The sequence below is a fragment of the Saccopteryx bilineata genome, chromosome 1 (assembly GCF_036850765.1).
Source record: "Saccopteryx bilineata isolate mSacBil1 chromosome 1, mSacBil1_pri_phased_curated, whole genome shotgun sequence".
In the NCBI taxonomy this organism is placed as follows: Eukaryota; Metazoa; Chordata; class Mammalia; order Chiroptera; family Emballonuridae; genus Saccopteryx; species Saccopteryx bilineata.
Genome location: NC_089490.1, coordinates 306998667 through 307024841, shown reverse-complemented (window position 1 = coordinate 307024841; position 26175 = coordinate 306998667). Strand labels below are relative to the sequence as shown.

The 26175-nt window shown below is 51.6% G+C and overlaps 2 protein-coding genes across 20 annotated transcripts; both read right to left on the bottom strand.

The window, feature by feature from the left end:
- Window positions 1-1324: 1324 nt before the first annotated feature.
- NHERF4 (NHERF family PDZ scaffold protein 4) lies at window positions 1325-5369 on the bottom strand. Its single transcript, XM_066253641.1, is given in 10 exon segments — window positions 1325-1864; window positions 2163-2317; window positions 2438-2671; window positions 2768-2964; window positions 3179-3383; window positions 3651-3787; window positions 3888-4077; window positions 4332-4543; window positions 4858-4931; window positions 5041-5369. Coding segments are annotated over 10 exon segments (1500 nt in total). The 5' UTR covers window positions 5124-5369; the 3' UTR covers window positions 1325-1851.
- Window positions 5370-7965: 2596 nt separating this feature from the next.
- On the bottom strand, window positions 7966-20885 carry NLRX1 (NLR family member X1). Of its 19 annotated transcripts, none has more exons than XM_066246596.1 (11): window positions 20767-20885; window positions 20237-20303; window positions 18306-18433; window positions 17672-17741; window positions 17152-17240; window positions 16153-16772; window positions 14908-15717; window positions 10624-11219; window positions 10284-10370; window positions 9262-9513; window positions 7966-8840 (listed from the first exon to the last, which is right to left on the bottom strand). In XM_066246596.1, the coding sequence occupies exons 3-11, from the start codon at window positions 18373-18375 to the stop codon at window positions 8519-8521; spliced, it is 2916 nt and encodes a 971-aa protein (XP_066102693.1). In that variant the 5' UTR covers window positions 18376-18433; window positions 20237-20303; window positions 20767-20885; the 3' UTR covers window positions 7966-8518. The 19 variants fall into 19 exon arrangements, with proteins under 19 accessions (XP_066102693.1, XP_066102682.1, XP_066102811.1 ...); XM_066246585.1 differs by having other exon boundaries at window positions 20237-20338; window positions 20767-20861; XM_066246714.1 differs by lacking the exon at window positions 17672-17741 and having other exon boundaries at window positions 20237-20338; window positions 20767-20806.
- Window positions 20886-26175: the final 5290 nt, after the last annotated feature.

Sequence of the window (26175 nt, the reverse complement as noted above, 5' to 3'; positions counted from 1 at the left end):
CCTGAAGCTTGCTGTCTCAAGGCAGCCTGGACCTGCTCTTGGCTGAGCTGGGAGCCATCGGCCTCAGTGGGATGGAGCTGGGCTGCAACTCCACATCAGGGACAAGGAGCAGCTCTGCCATTTGGACTCCACCCTTGGATCTTGGAGACTATATGCTCATAGTCTCTGGGCCTCTCTGAGACCCAACAATAAAGCTGTTTTGATGTAGAAGTCAACAGAACTGTGGGTTGAGGGTTTTTTTGGCAAACATGAGTACCACTCATGAGAACATCTTGGTTCTAGGCTGACCCATTAGCCTAAAGACTCTATGGTGGGAGAGAAATTTGACAAGATCTTAACCCTTCTTCTAGAGAAACTGGGTCCCATCCCTTGAGCCTGAGGCCCTTTTGGTCCCTTTGATCCTTAGCCTCCTACCCCCACCCACACAAACACAGCCAGCCAGATTTGTGGGGGAAGGCCATTTCTATAACAGACTAACAGTGATCAGGCACCAGCCGCCACAATCCTAAGGTGCTCACAGAAGGATGGTGCAACTCATCTCCAAACTTTTGCAATACATCCAAAAGTCCTAGAGTCATGCCTAGGGCAACTTCTAGATGACTTCAGTCCTAGCTGACCCTACAGCCCACCTGAGAAGGGAAATGTCTATGCCCCTCTCTTCTATGAAAACATTCTCAGTACTACTTTACTTCTGGTCACCAAATGTGTAGGGGTATTTCCCACACCAAGAAACTCTCCAGCTCTTCTATGGACATCAGTTCAGTGTCCTACAATTTAACTCAATTCTGACACTATCTACCCAGGATATAATTTGGGAACAGCCAGAGGGAAGAGATGCCTAGGGCAGGAATGGGAATGAAAGCTGCTGACCTCTCCAGGTACACCAGCCTCCCAGCACCTCCACATGGCCAGCAGCCCAGAAACTCTCTGAACCATGTCCTTTTTGGCTTTTATGGAAGCTTCATTACATAAGCATGATTGATTAAACCATTGGTAACTGATTTAAGCTCCAGCCCCTCTCCCTTCCCAGGAGGCTGGGGTGGGTTGAAAGTGGGAGCAGGGCTGAAAGTTTCAACCCTGTAATCACATGGCTGGTTCCCCTGGCAACCAGATCCCCAGACCCCAACCCACCATCCATAGGTGCTTCCAAAAGTCACCTCATTAACAAAATTAGGTGTGATTAAATGGAGCTTTCTATGAATAACAAAAGACCCTTTATTGCTCTTATTACTTAGGACATTCCAAGGATTGAAGGAGCTCTGTGCCAAGAATGAGTATGAAGACCAAATATACATTTCTTATTCAAAATTTTTTATTATTTATTGATTTTAGGAAGAAGAGAGAGAGAGAGAGAGAGAGAGAGAGAGAGAGAGAGAGAGAAAGGGGGGTGAGGAACAGGAAGCACGGATCCGTAGTAGTTGCTTCTTGTATGTGCCTTGACCAAGCAAACCTGGGATTTCAAACTGGCAACCTCACATTCCAGGTCAACACTCTATCCACTGTGCCACCACGGGTCAGGCAAATATGTTTCTTATTCTAAATCACAAAATCACACCACTCATCTCAGGCAGAACTTTATCCTTGGGGCACAGCTTCCAAAGCTCCTTTGGAGTCAGAGAGGATTCCTAGTGGGCCCACCTGAGGCCTCTGACCACACCCTCTTCCTGGAGGTGGGCCCATGGGAAGGAAAGGAGACTCTGGGCAAGCCTGTGATTGCCCAGGGTACTGGCGGTCCAGTTTCTGGCTTAAAGACAGCAACTCAGCTTCTAGCACCTCCAGATGGATGGTGAAGACAGGAGGGATACTGAGTAAGTCTGTGCCAAGGAGGGGAGCACCACAGCAGATCTGAGACTAGAACCCGCTCCTAAGCAGAGAGAGAAGGGAGACGGTTATTCAAGGACCAGAAAAGTTCCTTTGCCCTGTCTCTACCTGCACTGAAATCCCCAGGAATAGGACTTGTTCCATGGGTCCTTCTGGCCCCACTGACCATGATCTAAAGCCCCAGCCTTCATGCCCCACCCTGCTTCACCCTGCAGCGCTCCTGCTCTGCCCAACTCTCTGATTCCCCTCTGTCCTTCACTGGCTGCTCACAGTCCATCTGCTTCTCCTTCCTCACTTCTACAGACCCTGGAGGAATCCATGCTTCCAATCCCTACAGAGACCTGGTCACCAGTTTCAGGCACAGAGGTGGCTCAGCCTCAGCCAGCTGTTGAAGCTTTTCCAGATCATTCTCTCCATCCACAGAATACCCATTCACCTCCAAAACCACATCTCCCCTCTGCAGCCCTGCCTGGGCCGCTGAGCCTCCTCGAGTCACCTGGGGGTAGAAGGTAAGAGACAGAACAGGGAATACAATGGAAAAGTTTGCTGGGTGCTCTAAGGGTCCTGGAGGGAAGCAGAGGAAGGTTCATTGGGAGGCCCTTGGGGCATCACTCACCTGGGAGATGAAGAGACAAGGCCCACTGGCTACATGGCTGAGTCTGAGTCGGAAGCCATAGCCACTGCCAGGCCCAGGGTACAAGAAGCACTGGCGGGAGCCACACGGGGCAGGAGGCAAAGCTGTGTCTTCAATTGGTGGGTCCTTGGTCTCAACCGGAGAGGCTGAGCAAGTGTCCTGGGGAGAGGCAGGAGCCTCTGTGCTCTCCAGGAAGAGGAGTGGGGACAAGCGAACCTGGTGGAGGCAGACAGAAAAACCTGTTGCTTCTCCCTCCACCTGAGCCCTACTCCATTCCAGCCCCCACCCTCTCCCCTGCCCCTCAGCTCGCACCATGCTGAAGAAGCGGTCAGCCTCAGGGTCAACAACAGTGAGGGAGACACGGGAGCCCTGCGCCAGGATCCTAGACACCGTCTCCTCATGGCCCAGCCCCTCCACGCTCTCCCCAGCCACAGCCACCAGCCGGTCCCCAGCCTGCATCCCAGCCCTCTCAGCAGGCAGTCCTGGGTCCACCTCCCAAAGGAACTGCCCTGGGAAATAGACATTCTCACTGCCCCTCCCCTGATTATCCCCAATACCAGCCAGGGAACGCTGGGGGACTGGCCAGGGGAACACAGAAAGAAAAGGCCCAGGGCTGGGGCTCAGACAGGGACACCAGTTATGCACACTGAGAAGTGTACATATACACTTGTGTGTCCACCCCAAGACCCACCTTCCTCATCCACCCCCAGGGCTCCCACTCACCGGGGCGACCATCAAAGCCTTTCTCCTCCCGAAGCAGGAACCCGAAGCCCTGGGGCCCTTTCTCTAGGTGCAGACAGCGGGGTTTGCTGGGCAGTGCCCAGCCCTCTGCCAGGGGTGCAGCCAGAGGCATTCCCAGTAGACGGCACTGTTCCTCCACCTCTGGCCCTGCCACCAGCAGGGTCACCTGATCTCCACTCTGCCAAAGCTGTGGGGACCCAGCAGGGCCTCAGCATTAACTACCTGGGTAGGAAGGGCAGAGGAAGGTACCTTTTCACAGCCCCTCTTCCCAGCCCAGGAATGAGGCACTAGGGGTAGAAAAGAGAAAGGCCTAGAGCAAGCTGTAAAGAGAAGATGGTGATGGAGATACAAGATCAGAACAGAGGATTAGGTGCTTGGGGGAGGAGTCTGCTTCCTGAGGCAGGAGCCCCAGGCCCGGAAGGGTAAAGAATAAATGGGGAAGCAGGCCCCATACCTTCCTGCTGAGTTGGTAATGAGTGAACTTGTCCACACTGACCCCATTCACTTCTAACAGTCGGGCACCAGGGGGCACCCCTGCCCGCTCAGCTGCTCCTCCAGTACTCAGCACCAACCAGAAAGAACCCAGATATTCTGGAAGCCAAAAAAGAAAAAAGCAAGAGTTAGTCTGCTGGCTGCTCAGAGCAGGGCTGAGATCCCCCTCCTGACCTCCCTCCTGAGCCTCTAAGCTCACCGTGTGTGACACTAAAGCCAAAACCACCCTCATCTTTCACTATGTGGCACAGACGGGGCCGGACCCCTTGGCTGAAAGTAGGACAGAGGAGGACAGCCTTCCCTTGCTGCGCTCGGGCCGCATCATATACGTGCTGCGCCAAAACTGTCAGCAGCACCCGAGGACCACTGGCCCGGATATGGCGTGCCACCTAAACAGAGGATGAGGTTGGAGCTGGCTCCCCTTGCCAGCTCCCTGTTCCTAGAACTTACATTTTTCACCATGGGAACCAGTTTCTGGATGCCTTGACCCAAATATTCTGACCTGGGTACCCCTAAATCCTGGGAGATGGAGGAGGTTAAGGCTTGGGTCCTTCCCCCATATACCCAGGGAGGTGATCCCGGTTTCCTCTGCGATCCTATAGAATGTTTTCTAATACCACAGGGAGTCCCAGCCCAACCTCACCACCTGAGAGTCTTCATGTTCCACAACATGGTTGTTCACCCCCAGGATCCGGTCTCCTTCCTGAAGACCCTGCTGCTGGGCAGAGGTGCCTGGCTCCACATTGCACACATGACTGGCCCTGCCCAGCTCCTGCTGTAGATGGAAGCCAAAGCTCTTGCCTTCCTCTTTACTCAACAGACAGAAGCGAGGTCGCTGCTCCAGGCTCCAGAGATCTGGTGGGGGACAGGGCAGCAGGATGGGGGGAAAGGAGGGATATGGCCCGAGTACAAGTCACTTTATACCTGGCAGACCCTATCCCCTTGATAGGGCACCAAACAGACTTCTACCCAGTTAGGTATTTGGCAATAGAGCCAAACACTGTGTGGGCAGAGTGGCTGGGACAGCAGGAAATGCCTGGCCCCCTCTTCTGTCCATGTAGTTACTCCCAACCAAGACTGTTATGAGAGGTCATCAAGGAGATGGGGGGCTGTGCAGAGCTATGGTCTCTCAGGGAAGGGGAATGGTTGCCCAGGGGCAAGGGGGTTACCAGAGGAGCTGTGATCTTCGGCCAGGGACAAGGCAGGATTATCAATGCCCAGCTTCGGGTTAAACTCAAACTTCCTGCAAGGAGATCCCAGACTCTACTTGAGGTGCTAATGGAGGCTGAAAAGCTTCCCCGCCTTCGATTTCCTCCTCCCCTTGTCTCAGCCCTTCACAGGATGCCACTTACAGAGTTAACGAAGCTGTGTCCCGGAGATCTGCTTGACAAGAAAGGGGTTAGGGGGAGAGAGGCGCATTCCCTACCCCTTCCATGGCCACTAACTGGATTGATTTAGGGAAACCCCAAACTCAGGATGTGCCCCCTCCATTCAGCTCCAAAATGATCTTTCCTTTCTCTTGCTTCCCCTCCCCCCAAGGCCATAGCACAGAATCTGAACATATAAGTACAGGGTGTGGACCAGAAAGACAGACATATCCACTCACCTCTTCTCTCCTAACTTCTAGAATATTTGCCTTAGGGCTCCAAGTGTGCCCTGGTCTGTAAAGCCTCAGCCTCCCAATCTACCCCTGACTGCCCTGAAGTTCCCTTCAAGGGGTTTCTCCCAGCCTCCTACCTGCAGCTGCCTCCATAGTTGGATCAACAACTCAGCTCTCAGAGTAGGGACAAGGTCCATCAAAACCAGCTAAACTTCCCACTTACCCCCCCCCCCAAGTCCCGCCTCCTTGAAGACACTGCCTTGGAAGCAGTGGGATAATGGTTAACCCAGGAAAGTCTTATTCTTGGAGAAGTATGCATATTCCTCCCATACCCATTCCTGAGCCCCAACTTCTATGGAGATTCTGAGGCTGTCCCAGCTCCTGCTATGTACAGAGAAAGTTAGATTGCTGATCACTAATTCCAAGTGTAAGGCCAATAGTCACAGCCATCACAGCCAGGCACATGCCGGTAGGTTCCTATTAGATTGGACAGATGGTAAAGAAACAGCAGAGCCGAAAACAGGTGGGCCATTCCTTTATTCTAGCCTCGCACCAGCGGGCAAGTAAATACACACAGTGGGAAAAACTTCCCTTTCCATTCAGGGCTCCCAAAGCCACTCACTGACTTTCTTCTGATTTTCCTAGAATCAAAGGCCCCCACCAGCTCAGTCACCTCCAACTCCCATCTGCACACCTTCTCCCTTCTCACTTCTGCACAAACTGGCTTCTCCTTTAGCAACCTGCCATCTTGGCTGCTTCTCCTTCAGCACTCTTCCTCCCTCCCTGCTCTCACTCTGCAAAAACATGGCCTCCTTCTTCTCTTAAAACTTTTTGGGCCCTGGCCGGTTGACTTAGTGGTAGAGCGTTGGCCTGGCATGCAGGAGTCCCGGTTCAATTCCCGGCAGGGCACACAGGAGAAGCGCCCATCTGCTTCTCCACCCCTCCCCCTCTCCTTCCTCTCTGTTTCTCACTTCCCCTCCCGCAGCCAAGGCTCCACTGGAGCAAAGTTTGCCCGGGCGCTGAGGATAGCTCTGTGGCCTCTGCCTCAGGTGCTAGAATGGCTCTGATTGTGGCAGAGCAATGCCCCAAGATGGACAGAGCATCGCCCCCTGGTGGGCATGCCAGGTGGATCCTGGTCGGGCGCATGCAGGAGTCTGTCTGACTGCCTCTCCATTTCCAGCTTTGGAAAAATACAAAAAAAAAACTTTTTGGTGCAAAAACCCCTACTCCAACACACATTAACATAACAAAGCCCCTTCCCAAGCTGGAAGGTAATTAGCAGTTTCACAGATTACATATCTGGGTAGCCATTTTTAACAATAAAAGTGAGCAAATGTAAAAAATCACATTTTACAAACTTATTTGCCCAACATCAAGTCTGGGGTAAGTATGCACAAAAGGAGCAATAGGGCTCCTATGGCCCAGGATGGCCTACCCACATCCCATATCTCCATCATTGATCTGCCCAGGACTCATTGCCTTTGAATCTACCTAGTACCTAAGAATCACTTGAAACAAAAAGTGGTCAGTAGTTTGATCAGAATGATGAAGTGCCCTTCCTTAAAAGTACCAGGCAGGGATGTGAGGGCGATCTGGCTATGACATCTGTCACCCCATTGATCGCCAGGGTTGATTCGGCTGATCTGGCTGGCTAGGCGGGTGTCCCCTTCCTCCCTCACCGCTCCATGTGCGTCCCTCCCAAAGCTGCGCGCTCGGTCGAAGAGGACGACCTTCCCCAATAGAGGAGAGGACCATTCTTCAGTCAAGGGTATACGAGTAGCTGCATTCCCCTGCTAGAACCTCCAAAAGTACCAGGCAGGCCTGACCAGGTGGTGGCACAGTGGATAGAGCGTTGGACTGGGATGCAGAGGACCCAGGTTCGAGACCCCGAGGTCGCCAGCTTGAGCGTGGGCTCATCTGGTTTGAGCAAAGCTCACCAGCTTAGACCCAAGGTTGCTGGCTTCAGCGAGGGGTTGCTCGGTCTGCTGAAGGCCCGTGGTCAAGGCCCATATGAGAAAGCAGTCAGTGAACAACTAAGGTGTTGCAATGAAAAACTGATGATTGATGCTTCTCATCTCTCTCCGTCCCTGTCTATCCCTCTCTCTCTCTGTCTCTGTAAAAAAAAAAAAAAAAAGTACCAGGCAGACTGGACTATGGTGACACAGTCAATAAAGTGTCAACCTGGAATGCTGATGTTGCTGGCTCAAAGCCCCAGGCTTGCCTGGTCAAAGCACATATGGGAAGCAACTACTGTGAGTTGATGCTTTTCTGCTCCTCTCACCCCCTCCTCTCTCCCTCCTCTCTATGAAATCAATAAATAAAATCTTAAAAGAAAAAAAAAAGTCCTGACCAGGTGGTGGTGCAGTGTTGATAGAGTGCCAACCTGGGACACTGAGGACCCAGTTGTGGAACCCTGAGGTCATTGGCTTGAGCATGGGATCACAGATATGACCTCATAGTCGCTGACTTGAGCCCAAGGTCACTGGCTTGAGCAAGGGTCACCCCGTCTGCTGTAGTCCCCTTTTCCCCCCAGTCAAGGCACATATAAGAAACAATCAATGAACAACTAAAGTGCTGTAACTATAAGTTGATGCTTCTCACCTCTCTCCCTTCCTGTCTCTGTCAATAAATAAATAAATAAATAAATAAGAAAGTACCAGGCAAAAAAGAGGCCACAGTCGGTGGAAAACAGTTTTTTAATAGCAACAGTCAGCACACATGCCAGTAGGGACCAGTGAGCAAAGGTACCATTGTGGTAAGAGGAGCATGAGGCTGAGGAGAAAGCACCAATGAAAGAGCAAAGTGGCTGCGGGTGTCCTGAGTGTTCATGGAAAGAGAGGAAGTGTTTATGACAGCAAGCTCTCCAACACTTGTGGACAGCAACACCCTTGGTAAGACAGACATTGGGGGTTCCTTGAGAGGTAAGAGAGGCAAGGTTCATGGTGGTGCTACAGGGCAATTTAGCCAAGGAAACACCACATCCTTCAGTCCTTCTGGCCCAAGGGAGATGAGGCTTGTTTCATGACCCAGGATATTCCACACTTGGGCGGATTGGTTAGACATGTTCTAGGAGGTCCACTGGTATAGCTGTGCCCAGTCCTTTGCCTCCAGCCATAAAGGGATCTGTATAGGAGTAGTAGCTCAAACCAGGAGGCCACAGAGGGAAGGAACTGGCTTAGGGATGGTGGTGGTGGTGGGGGTCACATAGCTGGGTGCTTGCAGTCCCTGTCTCAGCTTCCAGGGCCTCCCAGCTGCTCCAGCAGGGCCCTGACCTCGCCCTCCACCCGAAGCAGCTGGGCCTTGCGCCAGGGATTAAGGGTGGCTCCTCGGTTATCTTCCAGGTCCCGCAGCAACAGCTCAAGGTGACGCTGGACACGGCCCTGATCCCAGCTGTTGAGGTTCCGCTGGACCTCACTGAGGATCACCGACCAGTACTCTGACACTGCTGTCCCCTCTGTCAGGGATACCACAATCCGGGCATGGCCTTCAGCTGTGCTGCCCATGTCCCGCAGGACCTGGCGGCCCTCTGAGCTCAGCTCATTGAAGTAGAGGCTAGCAGGAGAGAGGAGAGTAGACACCACTCAGCAAGGCTCTGAAAAGGTGTGTAAGAGGGTGGTGGGCAAGCAGAGTGAGGGGGTCTCACAACTCAGGCCTTGGCTGCGAATGTGATGGGGTCTGTCTGCAATGAGCCAATGGGAAGCAGGGATGACATTAGAATTTAGTGGGACCAGAGACTGTAGCAATGGGGCCACCAGGACCCTAGTAGATATGGTGGTAGGTAATAAGGGTAGTGTTAGGGCCAAGCACAGAGGGGTGGGTTGGCTCAGAAGCAGGGTGGCAAGCATCAGTCAGAAGCTAGGAAGAAGACAGGCCCAGGCTCGACCCCTAGGGTAGGAAAAGCAGTGGAGGGAAGACAAGGATGGGAAACAGAGTTTCAGGCTGAGGTGGAGCAATGACCAGGGACAGGACTCACTGCAGCAGCTCCAGAGAAGGATGCTCCCAGACAGTCTTGGCCAGGGCCAGGGCCGCTGTGTCACCAGCACCATTATAGGCCACATTCAGCTCCTGTAGCTGTTGATTATGGTTCAGCTGGGCAGCCAGCAGCTCCAGGCCCTTGTCTCCAAGGCCCGTGTGTAGAAGGGACAGGTGTGTCAGTGAGGTGTTTCCTGCTAGTCCCTCCAGCAGCAAGGCCACACCCTCAGCCGTCAGCGGATTGTTGGACAGCCTATAGCCACAAGCACCCCAAGGTTATAAGGGCTCCTGGCAGAGACCCTGTGCTTGGGCCAAAGGGTTCAGAGCCTGGGACGGAGACCATCCTAGACACAGAGAAACGCAGGTCCAGGAGAAGAGGATGGAGAAACAGGTGTGGTACACTGCAGAGGAGGGAGAGGGGGTAGAAGCTGGCCTCTACTCTCCTCTTCTCCCTCCTTCCATTCTCCCTTGCTGGCTCCCTACTCCCTTTGCCCTTTTCTTTTCATCATCACCATTTCCCTTCTCTCTGCTTGTCTTGTCTCCTCCCTTTACCCCTGTGCCTCATCCTTCCTGCCGCCCCCTCTTTCCTCATTCAACTCTCCTCACTTCAACCAGAAAGCGGGAACCCAGCAGACTGCATTCCTGGTAAATCAATCTACTCTTTGGGAACATCTATTGAGTGCCCAATATTAAGGTCATCCTTGTGAGGTGACAAGGAAAATCCTGGAAGGGGATCAGTGGCACAGTTACAAGGCAACTGGCCTTGGTATTACTCCACCCCCTTCCCCAGGCTGATTTTAGCCACACGAGAGGCTTTCTTAGCACCTATTGCTGGTGGCATCTTGCACCCATCCCTGCCATGCTACTTGTAGTGGGCCTGGGGGACAGTATGGGCCAGACTCCCATTACTACACCATGGGTGGGCCTGTGCCAGGCATGTTGAGGCAAGGAGCATAACCTTGACCTTAGCTGACCACCAGAATGGCCAGAGCCTCCCTATAGCCCCCCTCCCAGGACACTTACCGCAAGGTGGTAATTTGGCACTGGTCATGCAGCAGCAAGTCTCGGAGGTCCTTACAGGCCTCTGGGCCCAAGCTGTTGAGTTGCAAGCTGAAGCAGAAGGTGGCCAGAGAGGAGGTGAGAAACCAAAGGAATTCAGCATAGAGCCTGCCCATCCATTGGGCCCCTTTCTCACCATCCTGACTCTTGCAGTCCACACCCATCCTCCCTTCTTTTGCTCTTGTCACTTCCACCCACACCTTGGTCCTTCCTTAGTACCTTTGGCTTCCCTAGTTCCTTCTTTTCCCATCTTTTTACCTGCAACCTTCTCCTCCCTTCAAGCCCATGCATGAGCGGTCCTCACCCCAGCTTCCGGGCACGCAGTAACACAGGCATGAGTGTACGTAGCCCGGCAGGGTCCAGCTGGCAGGAGGCCAAATTCACCTCCTGCAGCACATGCTTTCCGCTGCCCAGTACAGCTGCCACCACTGTGCACTTCAGGGGTGTCATGCGCACGCCGGCCAGGTTGAGCTGGTGCAGAGAGCTGAGCACCTCTGCAGAGAAGCGCTGATTCTGGAACTCATAGTGGAAGAACAGGTGGTCAAGGAGCTCTGAGGGGGGCAGCACCTGCCGGCCCAGCTTACCAAGTTTCTTCTTGATTGCCTGGGCATTCTCCAGGGCATCCAGGTTCTTGATGGGGCAGCCAAGCTGAGCCAGCATGGCCCGGTTCTGGGCAGAGAGAAGCCCTCCCATGAACATAGGGAACAGCTCAAAGACCTCATCCTCAGGGGGCTCATCTGGGTGGCGCCGGGGACCCTCCATGCCCAGGATACTGGCACCCATCTGGTCCAGGACGTCATCATTGTAGTAATCTTCCTCTCGGAACATCTCCAGCACCATGGCCTCGGCCACTGCCTCACGGCTTTTCCCCACCATACGGCCAAACACTCGTGGGACCTCCTGGGAAAGGAAGCAAGGGAAAGGTGCTGCAGCTCCTGCGTGCCTGCTCAGCCTTCACGGTGCAGCTTAAGGCACACGTTCCTCGGGTGCTCCAGCCTCCTGTCTCCTCTTGAACTCACAGCATGATCTGTGCCGATCACACTACTCCCCTGCTACAACACCTTTTGTGGCTCCCCACTGCCTACACAGAATATAAAACTTTTCATAATTTGGCCCCAATGGGATCTTTCCAGAGTCATCCCTCCACATTTGTCTCACATACTCCAGACACTCCACACATTCCCAAGCCCAGGGGGTAATGGGAAGGAACTAGCATATATTATGCAGTTAGTTTGGAACTGGCTAGGTATTATAAAACATTACCATCTTCAACATCATCATCAGAGCAATGACGACTGATGTCACTCCTATGACTAACACCCTGCCTCACTTGGTCCCTGCCAACTTCATCACAGGCCTCTCACCCCTACTCACTCTGCTTCTGTCCTTTCAGCCTTTCTTTCTTTTTTCAACTTTTTTTTTTTTACAATGCCCATATTTCTCCTCCTTTAAAGCCATATACTCTTCCAGGGATGTTTTCCTCCCAATTCTCTTCCTGGTTCACCCTCTAGGGATCAGACAAAGTACGCTTCCTATAGAGAGACTTCCCTTATTCCCCCAAACCAGGTCCCCCACTACATACATTCAGCTCCTGAAACTTTGCTCTCCAGGCACAAACTGTACCTTTTAATTACATGGTTATGCTGACACGTTTGTGTCTGGACTGTATGACTGGAAAAGGCAGAAACCAGGAGTTAACTATTTTTTTTTTCTCAGAATCAAACATATTGCCTGGCGCGTAGCAACCACTCAAACATTCATTGAAGAAATGACGTGGGGGACCTGTGCAACATTATCTCGCGTCCTTGCCATGGTTCTAAAAGGAAAAGAGGGGGCCCTTCCTCTGGCAGTAAGCCACGAGGTTGGTTTTGTGGCAACTCCTCTGATGTCTGGTTCTATTTTCTTTACTTTTTATAGGCAAGGTTCCTGCCATGGACTTATAGTGCACCTTGCCCAACACGAATCTGGTATTGCGATAAGAAAATGTCACCCTGGGAAGCTGAATCCATAGGGTCATGAAGAAGCAGATGGAGCCATCCTCTGCTAGGCAGCTCTCCCTCCAACAGGTCTTGGGAGTGTGGTGCCAATAATTCTGGGGCACTCTACACTTGATCTTAGCCAAAAGGCCGAGAAGTGATAATTCTGGGGCACCCTAAAATAACAGAGGGGCTTTCTGGATCCTATCAGGGGCAACAGCCTCTCATTGCAATCCATATAAGGCAAGCACATCCTCAAAGGGGTGGGGCAGCCTCAGCAACAGCCATTACCTCCCTGCCTGAGGTGACAGCATGAAGAGTGGGGTGTCTGAGCCTGTGTTTGTTTCTTGGTATTTTTAAAATAAATTTTAATTGATTTTTAGAGATAAAAAGGGAGAGGGAGAGAGAGAAAAAAAAACCGCCAAAAAACAGACTTGCTGCTCCACCCATTTATGCACCCATTGGTTGTTTCCTGTATGTACTCTGACCTGGGATCGAACCCACAACCTTGGTGTATCAGGACAATGCTCTAACCAACTGAACTACCTGGCAAGGGCCCTGAGCCTGTTTTTATGTTTAACAATTAAATAGCACTTACTATATGCCAGGTCCTAAGGACAACTACATTTAATCCTCTTATTAGGCCAATGATATAGATTCTACTATTATCCTCATTTAAGAGATAAGGCACAACCTGACCAGGTGGTGGCGCAGAGGATAGGGCATCGGACTGGGATGCGGAGGACCCAGGTTTGAAACCCGGAGATCACCAGCTTGAGTGTGGGCTCGTCTGGTTTGAGCAAGGTGAGCCAGCTTGAGCCCAAGTCGCTGGCTTGAGCAAGGAGTCACTCAGTCTGCTGTAGCCCCCCGGTCAAGGGACATATGAGAAAGCAGTCAATGAATAACTAAGGTGCCACAACGAAGAAGCGATGCTTCTCATCTTTCTCTCTTCCTGTCTGTTTGTCCCTATCTGTCCCTCTCTCTGTCTCTCTGTTTTTGTCACACACACACACACACACACACACAAAGAGATAAGGCACAGAGAAGTTAAAGTGACTTATCAAAGGTTCTCACAGCTAGTGACAGAGCCTTTGTTTTAACCCAGGTTGTTGCTTTATTGAACACTTGTTCTTAACCCTTATTCTTTGCAGCTTATAAAAAGAAAAACTAGCCTGACCAGGCGGTGGTGCAGTGGATAGAGCGTTGGACTGGGATGCAAAGGACCCAGGTTCGAGACCCTGAGGTTGCCAGCTTGAGCGCGGGCTTATCTGGCTTGAGCAAAAAGCTCACCAGCTTGGACCCAAGGTTGCTGGCTCGAGCAAGGGGTTGCTCGGTCCGCTGAAGGCCTGTGGTCAAAGCACATATGAGAAAGCAATCAATGAACAACTAAGGTGTCACAACAAAAAACTGATGATTGATGCTTCTCATCTCTCTCCATTCCTGTCTGTCTGTCCCTCTCTCTGTCCCTGTAAAAAGTAAATAAATAAATAAAGTGTATTATTAAAATTTTTTTAAAATAAAATAAAAAGAAAAACTTGTTGAAATTTTGCCAGCATTGACCAGTGCTCTGCCTCCTCAAGACGTTACTAAAACATTCCTAGAGAGGAAAGGCGTTACCTAGCAAGGCACCACAGCTTGACAAAAGATCCATAATATATCAGTAAAATTTGTCAGAAAGAGACAGGATTCAGAATCATGAAACCTGGGCTCAGATCCCAGCTATTGTATTGACTATCCAAGTGACCTTAGACAAGTTCCTTACCCTCTGTGAGCCTCAGTTTCCTCATCTATAATAGGGGCACCTTGCAGACATCAGCAAAGAGCGGACCCTTCTTCCCCTCAAAACTTAGTGCATCCTTGCTGCTCCCAGCACACTTTGCAGTCTTGTAATTTGGTTTCCGGAGGGGATCTGCACCCTGAATGAACTCTGTTAAGCCAATTACCAATGCATTTATTCTCCTGGTATAAATGAATAAAATGGCATCTGCTTTATAAACCTGCCTCTGGTGATTTAGTTAAGATGAGTCATCACTCTTGGAGTCTGGAGTCAGAACAGATACAATTAAGTGTCTGGACCTGCAAAGTAGAGAACAGACCCTGAACTACAGTGACCCCTGCCTCCTAGACACAAAGGCTAGGAGAAGAGGTGCAAAAGAAAACTGTTTTAGGGCTGTAGGATTATTACTGAAGTCTTCATACCCTCCAATTCCTCTCCCAGCCTCCAAGCCTTCCCCAGCCTGTGGCTTCTCTCTCTCCCCCTTCCTTATGCCCTAATCCCACTAAAAGCCAGACTGCCCAAATTTAAAACCAGTGCCAAAACAAGGAGCCTGGCCTGTGGTGGCGCAGTAGACAGAGCGCCGACCTGGAACGCTGAGGTCACTGTTTTGAAACTGTGGCTTGCCAGTCAAGGCCCGTACTACAATCAGTGGACAACTAAAGTGAAACAACTATGAGTTGATACTTCTCATTCCCCCTACCCCTCTTCTCTCTGTAAAATCAAAAAATAAAATCTTTTAAAAGAGAGGATTCACAGCTGTGTAGGAAGCAGCAGTTTCCTTTTGGGAGAGGAAAGAGGGTGAATGGGGCGTAGCCTAGGGCCCAGAGGCTATTACCTTTAGCAGGTTGAAGAGCAGAGGGAGGGCCCTCAGTGGCAGCAGCTTGGCCACAATGCCCAGGACCTCCCCAACATGGCCCACAAACTCAGCTACTTCCTTGCCCACCCGCTGCAGAGTTGTCTTATGCAAACCCAGCACAATGTAGAGGGCAGCCAGGTATTCCTGCATGGCAGGCACAGTGAACACAAAGGTGCCTGCGTGCCCTGGCTCCACACACGGGGCCAGAAAAAACCTCAGGGCATCTGAGCGGAAAACATGCAGCAGCTGAAACTCCTCCTCCGTCCTGATGCCGGCTTCCAGGCAGCCGCGGACATCCTCTTCAGAGAAGTAGGTCTTGCGGGAAGACACCCCCTCATAGGCCAGCTTTCCCATGGTTCGGGCTGCATAGGCCATCAGAGACAACTTAGAAGGGTCACTGCTGTCCACCGTCTCCCCACTGAAGTTTAGACGCAGAAAGCTGGTGTAAATGCTCGTGAGGGTCTGCCCGGCTGGTGTGGGAGCGTGCAGGAAGTGCAAAGTGGCACAAACAAGCCAGCAATAGGAGGGCAGGAAGCAGGCCGCAGTGATCTGATGGTGCCCTTCCAGGTTCCTGGAGAGCATCTCCACAAGGTTGTCACGCTGAGCTGATGTGGCTGGAAGAGCTGTAGCCCCAGCACTGTGCCCACAGTCTGGTTGATTGAGGCGGAGCTGGAAATAGAGCTTCTGCAGGTTGGTATCAGAGAAGCCGCAGATCTCTCCATAGCGGCCCACATACTTGCTAGGGATGCGGCCGATGGCAGACAGCCGGGTGGTCACCAGAATTCTGGCCTGTGAAGAGTATGAATGCGAGTTAAGAAAGACCTTGATGAAAAAAAAAAAAAAAAGAAAGAAAGAAAGACCTTGATGCCCTGATTGCCTCACTCCCCAGGGAGCACCTGACAATCTCAAGTGTGCAGAGATAATAATGATGATGACCGTAATAATTATAACAATTACCATGCACCTCCTATGAGCCAGACACTATGCCAAGTGGTTTCTATGTAGTACCTCATTTGATCAGTATAAGTCAAAAAGAAAAAAAAATAGAAGCTTACGGAAGTTAGTGACTTGTTCAACAACACACAGCCAGGCAGTGGTGGGGCCAGGATTTGAACTAACATAGCCTCTCCTACCCAATAAATAAATATGCGGGCCCAGGACACAAAAGTTCTTAGGTGGCAAATCAGAAACAGAGGTAGCAGGGAGGGACAGGGGGCCACCTACCTCAGGCAGCATGTATTTGCGCAGCAGGTTGACTATTATGGCAGCTGGTGCCTCTCGCTCTTCAGGGTCACTGCAAAGCCCTGTGCCTGACAGCCGGAAGTCCAGGTTGAGACGCTCCAAGCCATGGAGCACAAACAGCAGGCGGGACCCAGCTGCAGCCATCAGGGGCAGAACCTCCTTCAGGGGTGTGTAGCGCTGGGCCACCAGTTGGCACAAGGAGGCTGGGGCAGGGCCCAGGGATGACAGATCCTCACAAGAGAAGGGGATGAGCAGCTCAAAGGCTGGCAGTCCCCCATAACACCAGTCCAGGACCATCTTGCGCACCAACGTGCTCTTGCCTGTGCCCACAGTCCCATACAGAACCACTGTTTGCACTCGGCGCCCACAGACATCTGGGTCAAAGAGCTGAGAAAGGGCCAGTGTGGGGAGCCTGGCCAGAGGCGGCTGATGTTCCAGGGCCAGTTCTGAAGGTGGGCGAAGAAGCTCATCGGGGTTGCTCTCACGGATCACAGGGTCCACATGGACCGTGTCTAGTGCAAAGGTTGGGCCAAACTGGCGCTCTTCCCTGGGCAGTCGACTGAACCACTCGGCCAGGTTCTGGCGGTGCCACTGAATGGCTTCTAGATAGGAAGGAAAGGGAATGGGCCAGGGAAAGGGGCCAGGACATGCAGGAGCTTTGGAAGAGTCAGGGTGGTAACAGGGTCAGGCTGCAGAGTCAAGACAGCACCAGGAGATGCTGGGACCCAGAATGATGCTGGCATACAGGATGGTATGCCCCTCCCCAGGCTTTGGACATAGTATGCATTGCATGAGTTACAGGAAGGGACATGTGGACAGATGGATGATAGGGCGGGGGAGGGTGGGCACACTGATAGATGATGCCAGTGGGTCCTCTATGCCTGACTGCTTCTCCCTCCAGGTCCCTCTCCCCACCCCAGCCCCCACGGGGATCCCCACCAGCCCCTTTCCTCGGGCTGACTGAGGAACCAATCTCTTTACCAGCTGCAGAGGTGCTCTGGAACAACTGTCCATGCCTCCCTGATGGGGGACCACTGCCCACGGAGGTTCCATAGTACCGTATAAAGGTCCTGGGAGCAAGAAGAAGGGATGAGCTGCGGCTTGGCCCCTGAGCTTAGTACCTGCTCAGGCTCAAGTTCAGAGTCCAAGCCTGTTTGGAATGACTTCTGGCTTCCTGAGATCAAGGCCCAACCCTGAACACCCAAGTTGAGACTCTCTGACTCTTCTCCTTCCCAGGGACTCGCCCCTAGCCCTCCATCCCCCCACAGCTGGCTGTCTGGAACTTACCTTCCATGGATCCTCCCACTGGCTGACCACTGTGACTTGCACTGGGGATGACACAAGCCAACTTCCTCTTAAGCCTGGTAGCTGACTCTGTACCCTCCCCACCCCCAGAAGACCAACCTCCCCCACAGAAGATCAAGTTCTCTCCAAGTCCTGACTCTTCCGGGCTACTCTGCTATGCCTAGATATATTCTAAGGTATGACACCACAGCCTCACCTAGGGGGCCCAAGGGAATACTCCCCTTTAAAGGCCCAATTCCAGTGGATCACGAAAGGGATACTTTCATCTACAGAGAGAAAGAAGGAAGAAATAGCATCCAGATCCCAGCCATATTTCCCCACCAGTACAAAGACCCCATGTCTACATCTAATCCCCCATTATTTGCTCTTATAGCATCGTGTACCATCCCTTTGTGGCAGTTATTATGTAATTTTATATTTTACTGATTATTTGATAAACATTCATTTTTGTTCCCCTCCCCCACACATACTATGAGAGCAAGATCACATTTGTTTTTGTACACAATTATACACCTAGAACTTAGCACAATTATATACTGAGACCTTGGAACATAGCAGGCACTTGTTCATTTCATATGCAAAATGAAATCAGACAAGTATCCCTGGACTTACGCAGCTACAGGAACCCTCAAAGATCATCTAGTCTGACTCCTTTATTTCAGAATGGGAAAAAGGAAGCTCAGAGGTGATTTGCCCAAGGCCTAGAGCTAGTGAATCACAAAACTGAGACTAGCACACCTGGTGTCTAAATCCCTGCCCTCTTGGAGGCATCATCTGGACTCTTAGGAGAAAGGAAGAGGTAGAAACAGAAACTTCTGCTTCCTGCTTACCAGCTGGCTGTAGTGCTCTTCGCAGGCCAGGGCCCCAAAAGACCCTGAGCAAATGGCATCTCCACATCATGGTAGGAGAGAAGGTCAGAGTCCAGGGGGTTTAGCACACCACCTTCTATCCTGTTCTCCTGCAAAAAGAACAGTGTGAATGGACCACACGCCGTCACCCCCCCCTTCCCACTCCTACTTTCCTGTCCAGTCCAAGGAAGAGTCTTCCTCCACAGAAGAGGATCAGCCTTTCCTTAAATGTCATCATTGCCAAAGCCATGGCCTAGCCTTTGGATCTCCTCCCTCTTCTATAGCCACCTGAGCGATCCCATTTTATCTCCTACCTGGGGCTTCAGGAATGTCTTTCTCCTGAGTTTCAGTCTAGCGAACTGTTTTATTTTGGTGTCTTTTTTGGCTTGGCTGCCAGCAAGCTCAGATGAGTCCTGTGATCATTTTCAGTGGCTTTTCTATGCCAACATTTTCCTAGTAATAATTACCCACTCCCTTCTGCATTTTTTCCCCTAGACATTAGGTCCTTTTAGCTGTTTTAAGTTTTATCATTTCATCTTTTCTGTGACTTTAATGTAAGCTGCCTTTGAAGCTGGCATAAATAATAAATAAGTGAATAAACTTCCTACTTGACATCTCCATATGGATATCCTGCCTATGTTTCAAGCTTCATAGATGCAAAACTGAGGCCATCATTTCCCTCCCATTTTAGTTACTTCACTGTAAATCTTCCCAATCACATGATTTACACTAGATACCTGACCTCTTTGTCTTCAAATCCTCTCTCCCTCCCTCCTTCACAGGGGAAACAAGTCCTACTGATTCCTCCTCCCAGTTTTGCCAGCTTGTTCCTATTGCATTGTCCTTACTTCCTTACTATCCCTGTGCTAACTCAGACACCCTGCAGAATTCCAGGGACTCCCTTTCCCTTACTGGCCTCTGTCTTCAGTTTCACCTCATTCCAATCCCCCATCCAAGTCACCAATCAGCTCCCTAAAATCCTAGGTTATATACAGAGTACAAACACCTGACCCACACAAGCTATTTTTCTGAGTTTGCCCCAACCCACACCTCATTAGACAGACAGGCTCACCGTCTTCTTGCTCACACTTTTCTAACTTTGGTCATATACCTTCTTCAGATTGGAATGACCTTCCTCTCCTGTCGGAATCCTAACCAATCTTTTAAGACCCTGCCCAAAGATCCTGTCTCTCAAGAAATCTTCCCTGATCCCTCTGAGGACCCTTAAATGGAGCCTGCTATTTAGCACTTAATTTCCAGAGATGTGGCTCCTTATGGGCAGGGCACGCTTAGGAAAATCTGGCTAAGCTAGGCCCACCTGCCTGCGGGGCAAACGAATGGAAGAGTGGCAGGGACTCACAGCGGGAGTCCCAGGGGGCTGGAGAAGGGTTAAGAGAGTGCTCTGGAAAGCTGAAAAAGTTCGGGAAAACTAGCTCGGTGCGATAAAATCAGGTCCAGGGCCACTGGCACAAGATGGGACTGTCAAAAGGGGCGGGGTGGTGGTGAGGGCAATTCTCCCAAGATCACCCCAGATCTCCAGGGCAGTGAAAAAAGGACCGGACACAGTAGGAAAAAGTTGAGAGGGTGTGATCCATCAGGTCTAGAGCTCCTCCCACCAAATTGGGTCCCAAATAGCTTTCCTAGTTTCAGTTGGCTTCACACCCCGACGGGAGAGCCTGCCACAAAGCCCACCCCTCCGCGAACCAGCTGCGTCCTGGTTGTCCCGGGGCCGTGAACTCCCAGCGGTACTTGCGCAGCGCAGCACGCCCCGCCCCGCCTCGCACTGCATCCCGGGTCGGGCGAGCGGAGAACCGGGTAGCTACGCTCTCACCCTCGGCTGCCCAGGAGCCCGTTGTCCGTCGCCCGCCGGTGTCTCCCAATTGTTCCGGCGCCCCTGGCGCGGCGCTACTTGCCTGCTGGCTCTGGCATTCGGCCCTGGCAGCGGGCAAGGGAGAAGATGAGCTTGGAGTCCTCGTGGTCCTGGGGGGAAGTGGACAGCGAGAGGGACCGGATGCCTAGGAGAACAGTTTTCGGGCAGGGACTTCTTTCTTTCCTATCAGTCCCTTCTTGCCTCCGCCCTCCGTGGATGCTGCCTTGAGTCCGGGCGGGCCCTCTGCTAGCACTGCCCTCTGCGGGTTACCAAGCGCCAGTACCATCCAGTTACCTCACTGATCACCTCCCAGTCAGGCTTGTTGTTACGCCCATTTTACAGATGGAGGAACTGCAGCTCAGAAGGATGAAATGACTCGCGCGGGTTAACCCAATTAGGAAGCGGAAGAGCCAGAACAGGAATCGGAAGGCTAGGTCTTCCTGCCTAATCCCTGGGCCTCCCTGAAGCACCCACCGTCCCCAACGCATTTCAGCCCTTGCGCCTCTTCAACTCCTCAGCCCACCTCCTAGCAGAGATCTGAGTCAAGCTCCTCTTGGGCCCTTCCTTCTGTACCTGGCTCTCTTCAGACCCCAGTCCTACGTGTATGGCTTCTGGTCACTGAGCAAGGAAGGAGGAAGAATGGGGACAGAGAAACAGCTTCCACCCCAACCTGCTCTTCCTGTCTGGCACCCTATCTTGGCTGAGCCCTGGGGCTTACTGGTCCTCAAAGCCCCCACCCTCATCCCTCTGCTTCCGTACAAGGCACACCCAGGGCCTATGTAGCTGATGCAAGAGCCACCCACAGCCAGGGCATGCCTCCACATGCAAGCATAGGTATACAGTGTTCTCTAAACAGAGGTGTGCAATAGGGAACACATAGTGTTCTTCAGGGCAGGGCTGGGACCAGGGCTGTGTGATCTCTATCCTTCATAGACTGAAGACACTGTTGGTGCTTCTCTTAGTCATTTGTTCATTCACTGAACACATGGTATTGTGGCAGTACTGAGCAGTCAGAACAAGGCATGCAGGGATCAGATAGACCCTAGCAGCTCCGCTCCAAGGGGCCCAAGTGATGATAATTCAGAGGTAAACAGAAAGCTTAGGAAAGCCAGGGGAAGAAGTTATTAACCGTCTCTGGCAGAGAAGGTGACATTGGAACTGGATCTTAAGAAATAAGTCCTGGCCCTGGCCGGTTGGCTCAGCGGTAGAGCGTCGGCCTGGCGTGCGGGGGACCCGGGTTCGATTCCTGGCCAGGGCACATGGGAGAAGCGCCCATTTGCTTCTCCACCTCCACCCCCTTCTTCCTCTCTGTCTCTCTCTTCCCCTCCCGCAGCGAGGCTCCATTGGAGCAAAGATGGCCCGGGCGCTGGGGATGGCTCCTTGGCCTCTGCCCCAGATGCTAGAGTGACTCTAGTAGCGGCAGAGCGACTCCCCGGAGGGGCAGAGCATCGCCCCCTGGTGGGCAGAGCCTCGCCCCTGGTGGGCGTGCCGGGTGGATCCCGGTTGGGCGCATGCGGGAGTCTGTCTGACTGTCTCTCCCCGTTTCCAGCTTCAGAAAATACAAAAAAAAAAAAAAAAAAAAAAAAAGAAATAAGTCCTGCCTGACCAGGCGGTGGCACAGTGGATAGAGCATCGGACTGGGACACGGAGGACCCAGGATCGAGACTCCGAGGTCACCAGCTTGAGTGCAGGCTCATCTGGTTTGAGCAAAAAGCTCACCAGCTTGGACCCAAGGTCGCTGGCTCGAACAAGGGCTTAATCAGTCTGCTGAAGGCCCGCAGTCAAGGCACATATGAGAAAGCAATCAATGAACAACTACGGTGTCGCAACGAAAAACTAATAATTGATGCTTCTCATCTCTCCATTCCTGTCTGTCTCTCCGTTCCTCTCTCTGACTCTTTCTGTCTCTGTAAAAACAAAAACAAAAAAGAAAAGAAAAGAAAGAAATAAGTCCTGACCTGACTGGTGGTGGCGCAGTGGATGGAGCATTGACCTGGAACTTGGAGGTCCAGGTAGAAACCCTAAAGTAGCAGGCTTAAGTGAGGGCTTATATGGCTTGAGTGCAGGCTCACTAGCTTGCAGGTGGGATCATAGACATGAACCCATGGCCGCTGGCTTGAGCCCAAAGGTTGCTGTCTTGAGCCCAAGGTCGCTGGCTTAAGCAAGGGGTCACTGGCTCTGCTGGAGCCCCCAAACATGTATGAGAAACAATCAGTGAACAACTAAAGCAAGTTACTTTTTATCTCCCTTCCTCTCTCTCTTTAAAGGAAAAAAAAAAGAAATAAGTCCTGAAGGGAAGGGCATTCCAGGCAGCAGAGAAAACAGTACATTTGCATTTTAAGAGAAATTCTGAAAAGAGTAAGGTAGGGAAGTAGAGCAACCCAATAAATGTGGTCTCACAGTTGACATTTTGGGCCTGGGGGACTCCAATACCTTCACCCACTCACCTAGTCATGCAAGGCAGACAGGCCCCTGGCCACAGTTACTGGACCCCGCTCAGAGCAAGCTGTCATACCCCAGGGTATGACAGTTATGTAGGCTTTTTTTTTTTTTTTTTTGTATTTTTCTGAAGCTGGAAACAGGGAGGCAGTCAGACACACTCCCGCATGCGCCCGACCAGGATCCACCCAGCACGCCCACCAGGGGGCGATGCTCTGCCTATCCGGGGCATCGCTCTGTCGCGACCAGAGCCACTCTAGCGCCTGGGGCAGAGGCCAAGGAGCCATCCCCAGCGCCCGGGCCATCTTTTGCTCCAATGGAGCCTCGGCTGCGGGAGGGGAAGAGAGAGACAGAGAGGAAGGAGAGGGGGAGGGGTGGAGAAGCAGATGGGTGCCTCTCCTGTGTGCCCTGGCCAGGAATCGAACCCGGGACTTCCGCACGCCAGGCCGACGCTCTACCACTGAGCCAACTGGCCAGGGCCTGTAGACTTTTTAATAAAAAGATTTGACTGGCCCCTTGTAGGCTGAAGTACTTTGAATCGTGCTGTGGGCATGTGCTCTGTCATCTGACCTAAAGGTGGGGCTCCAGGTGCTATATAGCCATCTCACAGAGAACAGTTTCGGTCATCTCTGCCCTCCAAAGCCTTGCACAGGCACTGGTACAGAGGTGGTTGTGTTGAAAAAGATGATCTCCGAGTCCATGAAGGTGGGCACTCAGGGTGACTGGGAACATTTCAAAACTTGTTTAGATGGACAGGGGGCATTTACATCCCACTTCTACAGGTTTCTAGGACTGGAGGGAGAAATCGCAGGTACTTCACAGTAGCAAAAGCACCGTGTCTTGAGAGCTTGCTCAAGTCACTTCTCCAAACATTGGTTTCCTTCTCTGTAAAAGGAGGAAATAATATTCATCCTAGCAGCCTCAAGTGGTTGATGCACAAATCAAAAGAGCTTCTTTTGCAAATATGTGAGCCACTCACAAATGTTCTCAATGCTTGAATGGCCTTTGCTGGCTCTGGATTGGCTGCTCAGCTCCTTAGTGTAAAGCCAGTTGCCACGGCCACCATCACAGCCATCTGACCCATGCAGGTTCACATTAGATTCGGACAGACGGTAATGAAAAAATAGAGCCAAGAATTGGTGGGCCATTGCCTTTAATCCTAGCTTGCACCTGGCAGGCAAGTAAAACACACACTGGGTTCCAAAACCCACTCATTCAGTGTTCACAAAGCTACTGACTTATCCGAGTTTCCTAGAATCAAAGTTTCTAACTCACCAGCATTTATATATTTTTACATATATATATATATATATATATATATATATATATATATATTTCTCTGAAGCTGGAAACAGGGAGAGACAGACAGACTCACGCATGCGCCCGACCAGGATCCACCCGGCACGCCCACCAGGGGCGAGGCTCTGCCCACCAGGGGGCGATGCTCTGCCCCTCCGGGGTGTCGCTCTGCTGCGAACAGAGCCACTCTAGTGCCTGGGGCAGAGGCCAAGGAGCCATCCCCAGCGCCCAGGCCATCTTTGCTCCAATGGAGCCTTGGCTGCGGGAGGGGAAGAGAGGAAGGAGGGCGGGGTGGAGAAGCAAATGGGTGCTTCTCCTATGTGCCCTGGCCGGGAATCGAACCTGGGTTCCCCGCACGCCAGGCCGACGCTCTACCGCAAGCCAACCGGCCAGGGCCTAACTCACCAGCCTTATTCACCTCTGTTTCCCATCTCCTTCTCTCTGCACAAAGTCTGCACAAACTAGCTTCTCCTTCAGCACTCCACCATCTTGGCTGCTTCTCCTCTCCTCCACTTGGCCTTTATTGGCTCTCCTTTCTCTGCTCTCCTATAATGCTAATCTCAGGAACCATGAGAGAGCAAGCTCCTGGTCTGCCCCACTTTATAGTGTAGAAATCAAAACCTTTAATCCAATATACAAACAAGGAAGTCTCTGATACAAAGTCACTTATCTGAGACATAATGGGATTCCTCATGAGAGTGCACCACCCCACATCAAAAAGGGTAGGAAAGGCTTAGTCCTAAAACCAAGCCCTGGGCTACGAGGATCCTGCCTGCCCACAGCCTGCCCCCAACACACAGTAATATAATCACGCCCACCCCAAGCAAGAAGGCAACTAATATCATCACCTGGGCGACGGGCTTCCACATGGACAGAGCCATCTTTAACAAAGTGAGCATAATATATTTTATCTGCCCAACACTTAGCAACCAAGAGAATTTACAAATGTGTGAATTTATAATTTTTTTAATCTTTCAGGACTGGTTGTATTTTTTTTTTTTTTTTTTTTTTTTACAGAGACAGAGAGAGTCAGAGAGAGGGATAGACAGGGACAGACATATAGGAACAGAGAGAGATGAGGAGCATCAATCATTAGCTTTTCGTTGTGCGTTGCAACACCTTAATTGTTCATTGATTGCTTTCTCATATGTGCCTTGACCGCGGGCCTTCAGCAGACTGAGTAACCCCTTGCTCAAGCCAGCGACCTTGGGCTCAAGCTGGTGAGCTTTTGCTCAAACCAGGTGAGCCCTCGCTCAAGCTGGAGATCTTGGGGTCTCAAACCTGGGTCTTTCGCAACCCAGTCTGACGCTCTATCCACTGCGCCACCGCCCAGTCAGGCAGGACTGGTTGTATTTTAAAAAAGAAAGCGTGAAGATGAAGAATCTACAGAAAAACTATCTAATGGTGGGGTGTTGTGCTCTCTGACTTTAAGAAGCCATACACTGGTATCACTGCAGGGGAAAGGTGGTCCCCAGAGTACCCCTAAAACTAGCTAGAATTCCAGGAACTGGGTTTCTTTCCAATTCCCACTTGCACCCTCAACGCCCAAAAGAAACAAAGTCCATCTCCAGGTAAACACCCAATCAATCATAATCGAACCCTAACCTAGCCTGGGATAATTAGCTCTGCATGTGGCACAATTAGTGTGCCAAGGAGCAGGTCAGATTGATGCCAGTCCCTTGCTTCAGTCCCCACATTTCAGAATCACCAGGGAAGAGGGTAAGACAATGTGCTACTTCTTGGGTCATCCTGCCACCAGCCCTCAAGGACTTCTAGACAGTTGCCTATTCCAAACCTCAGGCTACCATACCCCCATCTGCAGTCCTGGTGACTGATGCTTCAGCCCTGATAAGTGCAGCCTACTAGGAAAGAAGACAGGAAGAGAGGCGAAAACTGGGTGAGCTCAGTGAACTCTGCCACTCTTATCCCAGGGCTTAGGATGCAAGGCTTTTCCTACTTCTCATTGCCCTTCATGACCACTAACCCCACCCCTAACCCCAACCCCATAAGCACAACTAGGGCTCATCAATTCCGAAGAGAAAGTCATGTATCACCCTGGTAAGAACACACCTATACAACAGACACAGAGCACCCACACACAGCTGGCAGATCCACCATGAACAGTGTCATTGGTTGATGTCAAGAGTGAGAGTCTAGAGGCAGAAGACCTAGCTCTCAGGCCTGGTTCCACCTTCATCAGCTAAAGGTCCTTGGACAGGTGATTTAATCCAAGTCTCAGTTCTT

Bases quoted from the DNA above. Each gene is read 5' to 3' on its own strand.
- NLRX1 (XM_066246596.1), bottom strand. From the start codon at position 18,375: ATGATGTGGAGATGCCATTTGCTCAGGGTCTTTTGGGGCCCTGGCCTG. The intron at 11,220-14,907 runs GTAATAGCCTCT...TTCCTTTCCCAG, and splicing joins TGCTCTTCAACCTGCTAAAG to GAGGTCCCACGAGTGTTTGG. The intron at 9,514-10,283 runs GTAAGTGTCCTG...TTGTGGCTATAG, and splicing joins TGCCAAATTACCACCTTGCG to GCTGTCCAACAATCCGCTGA.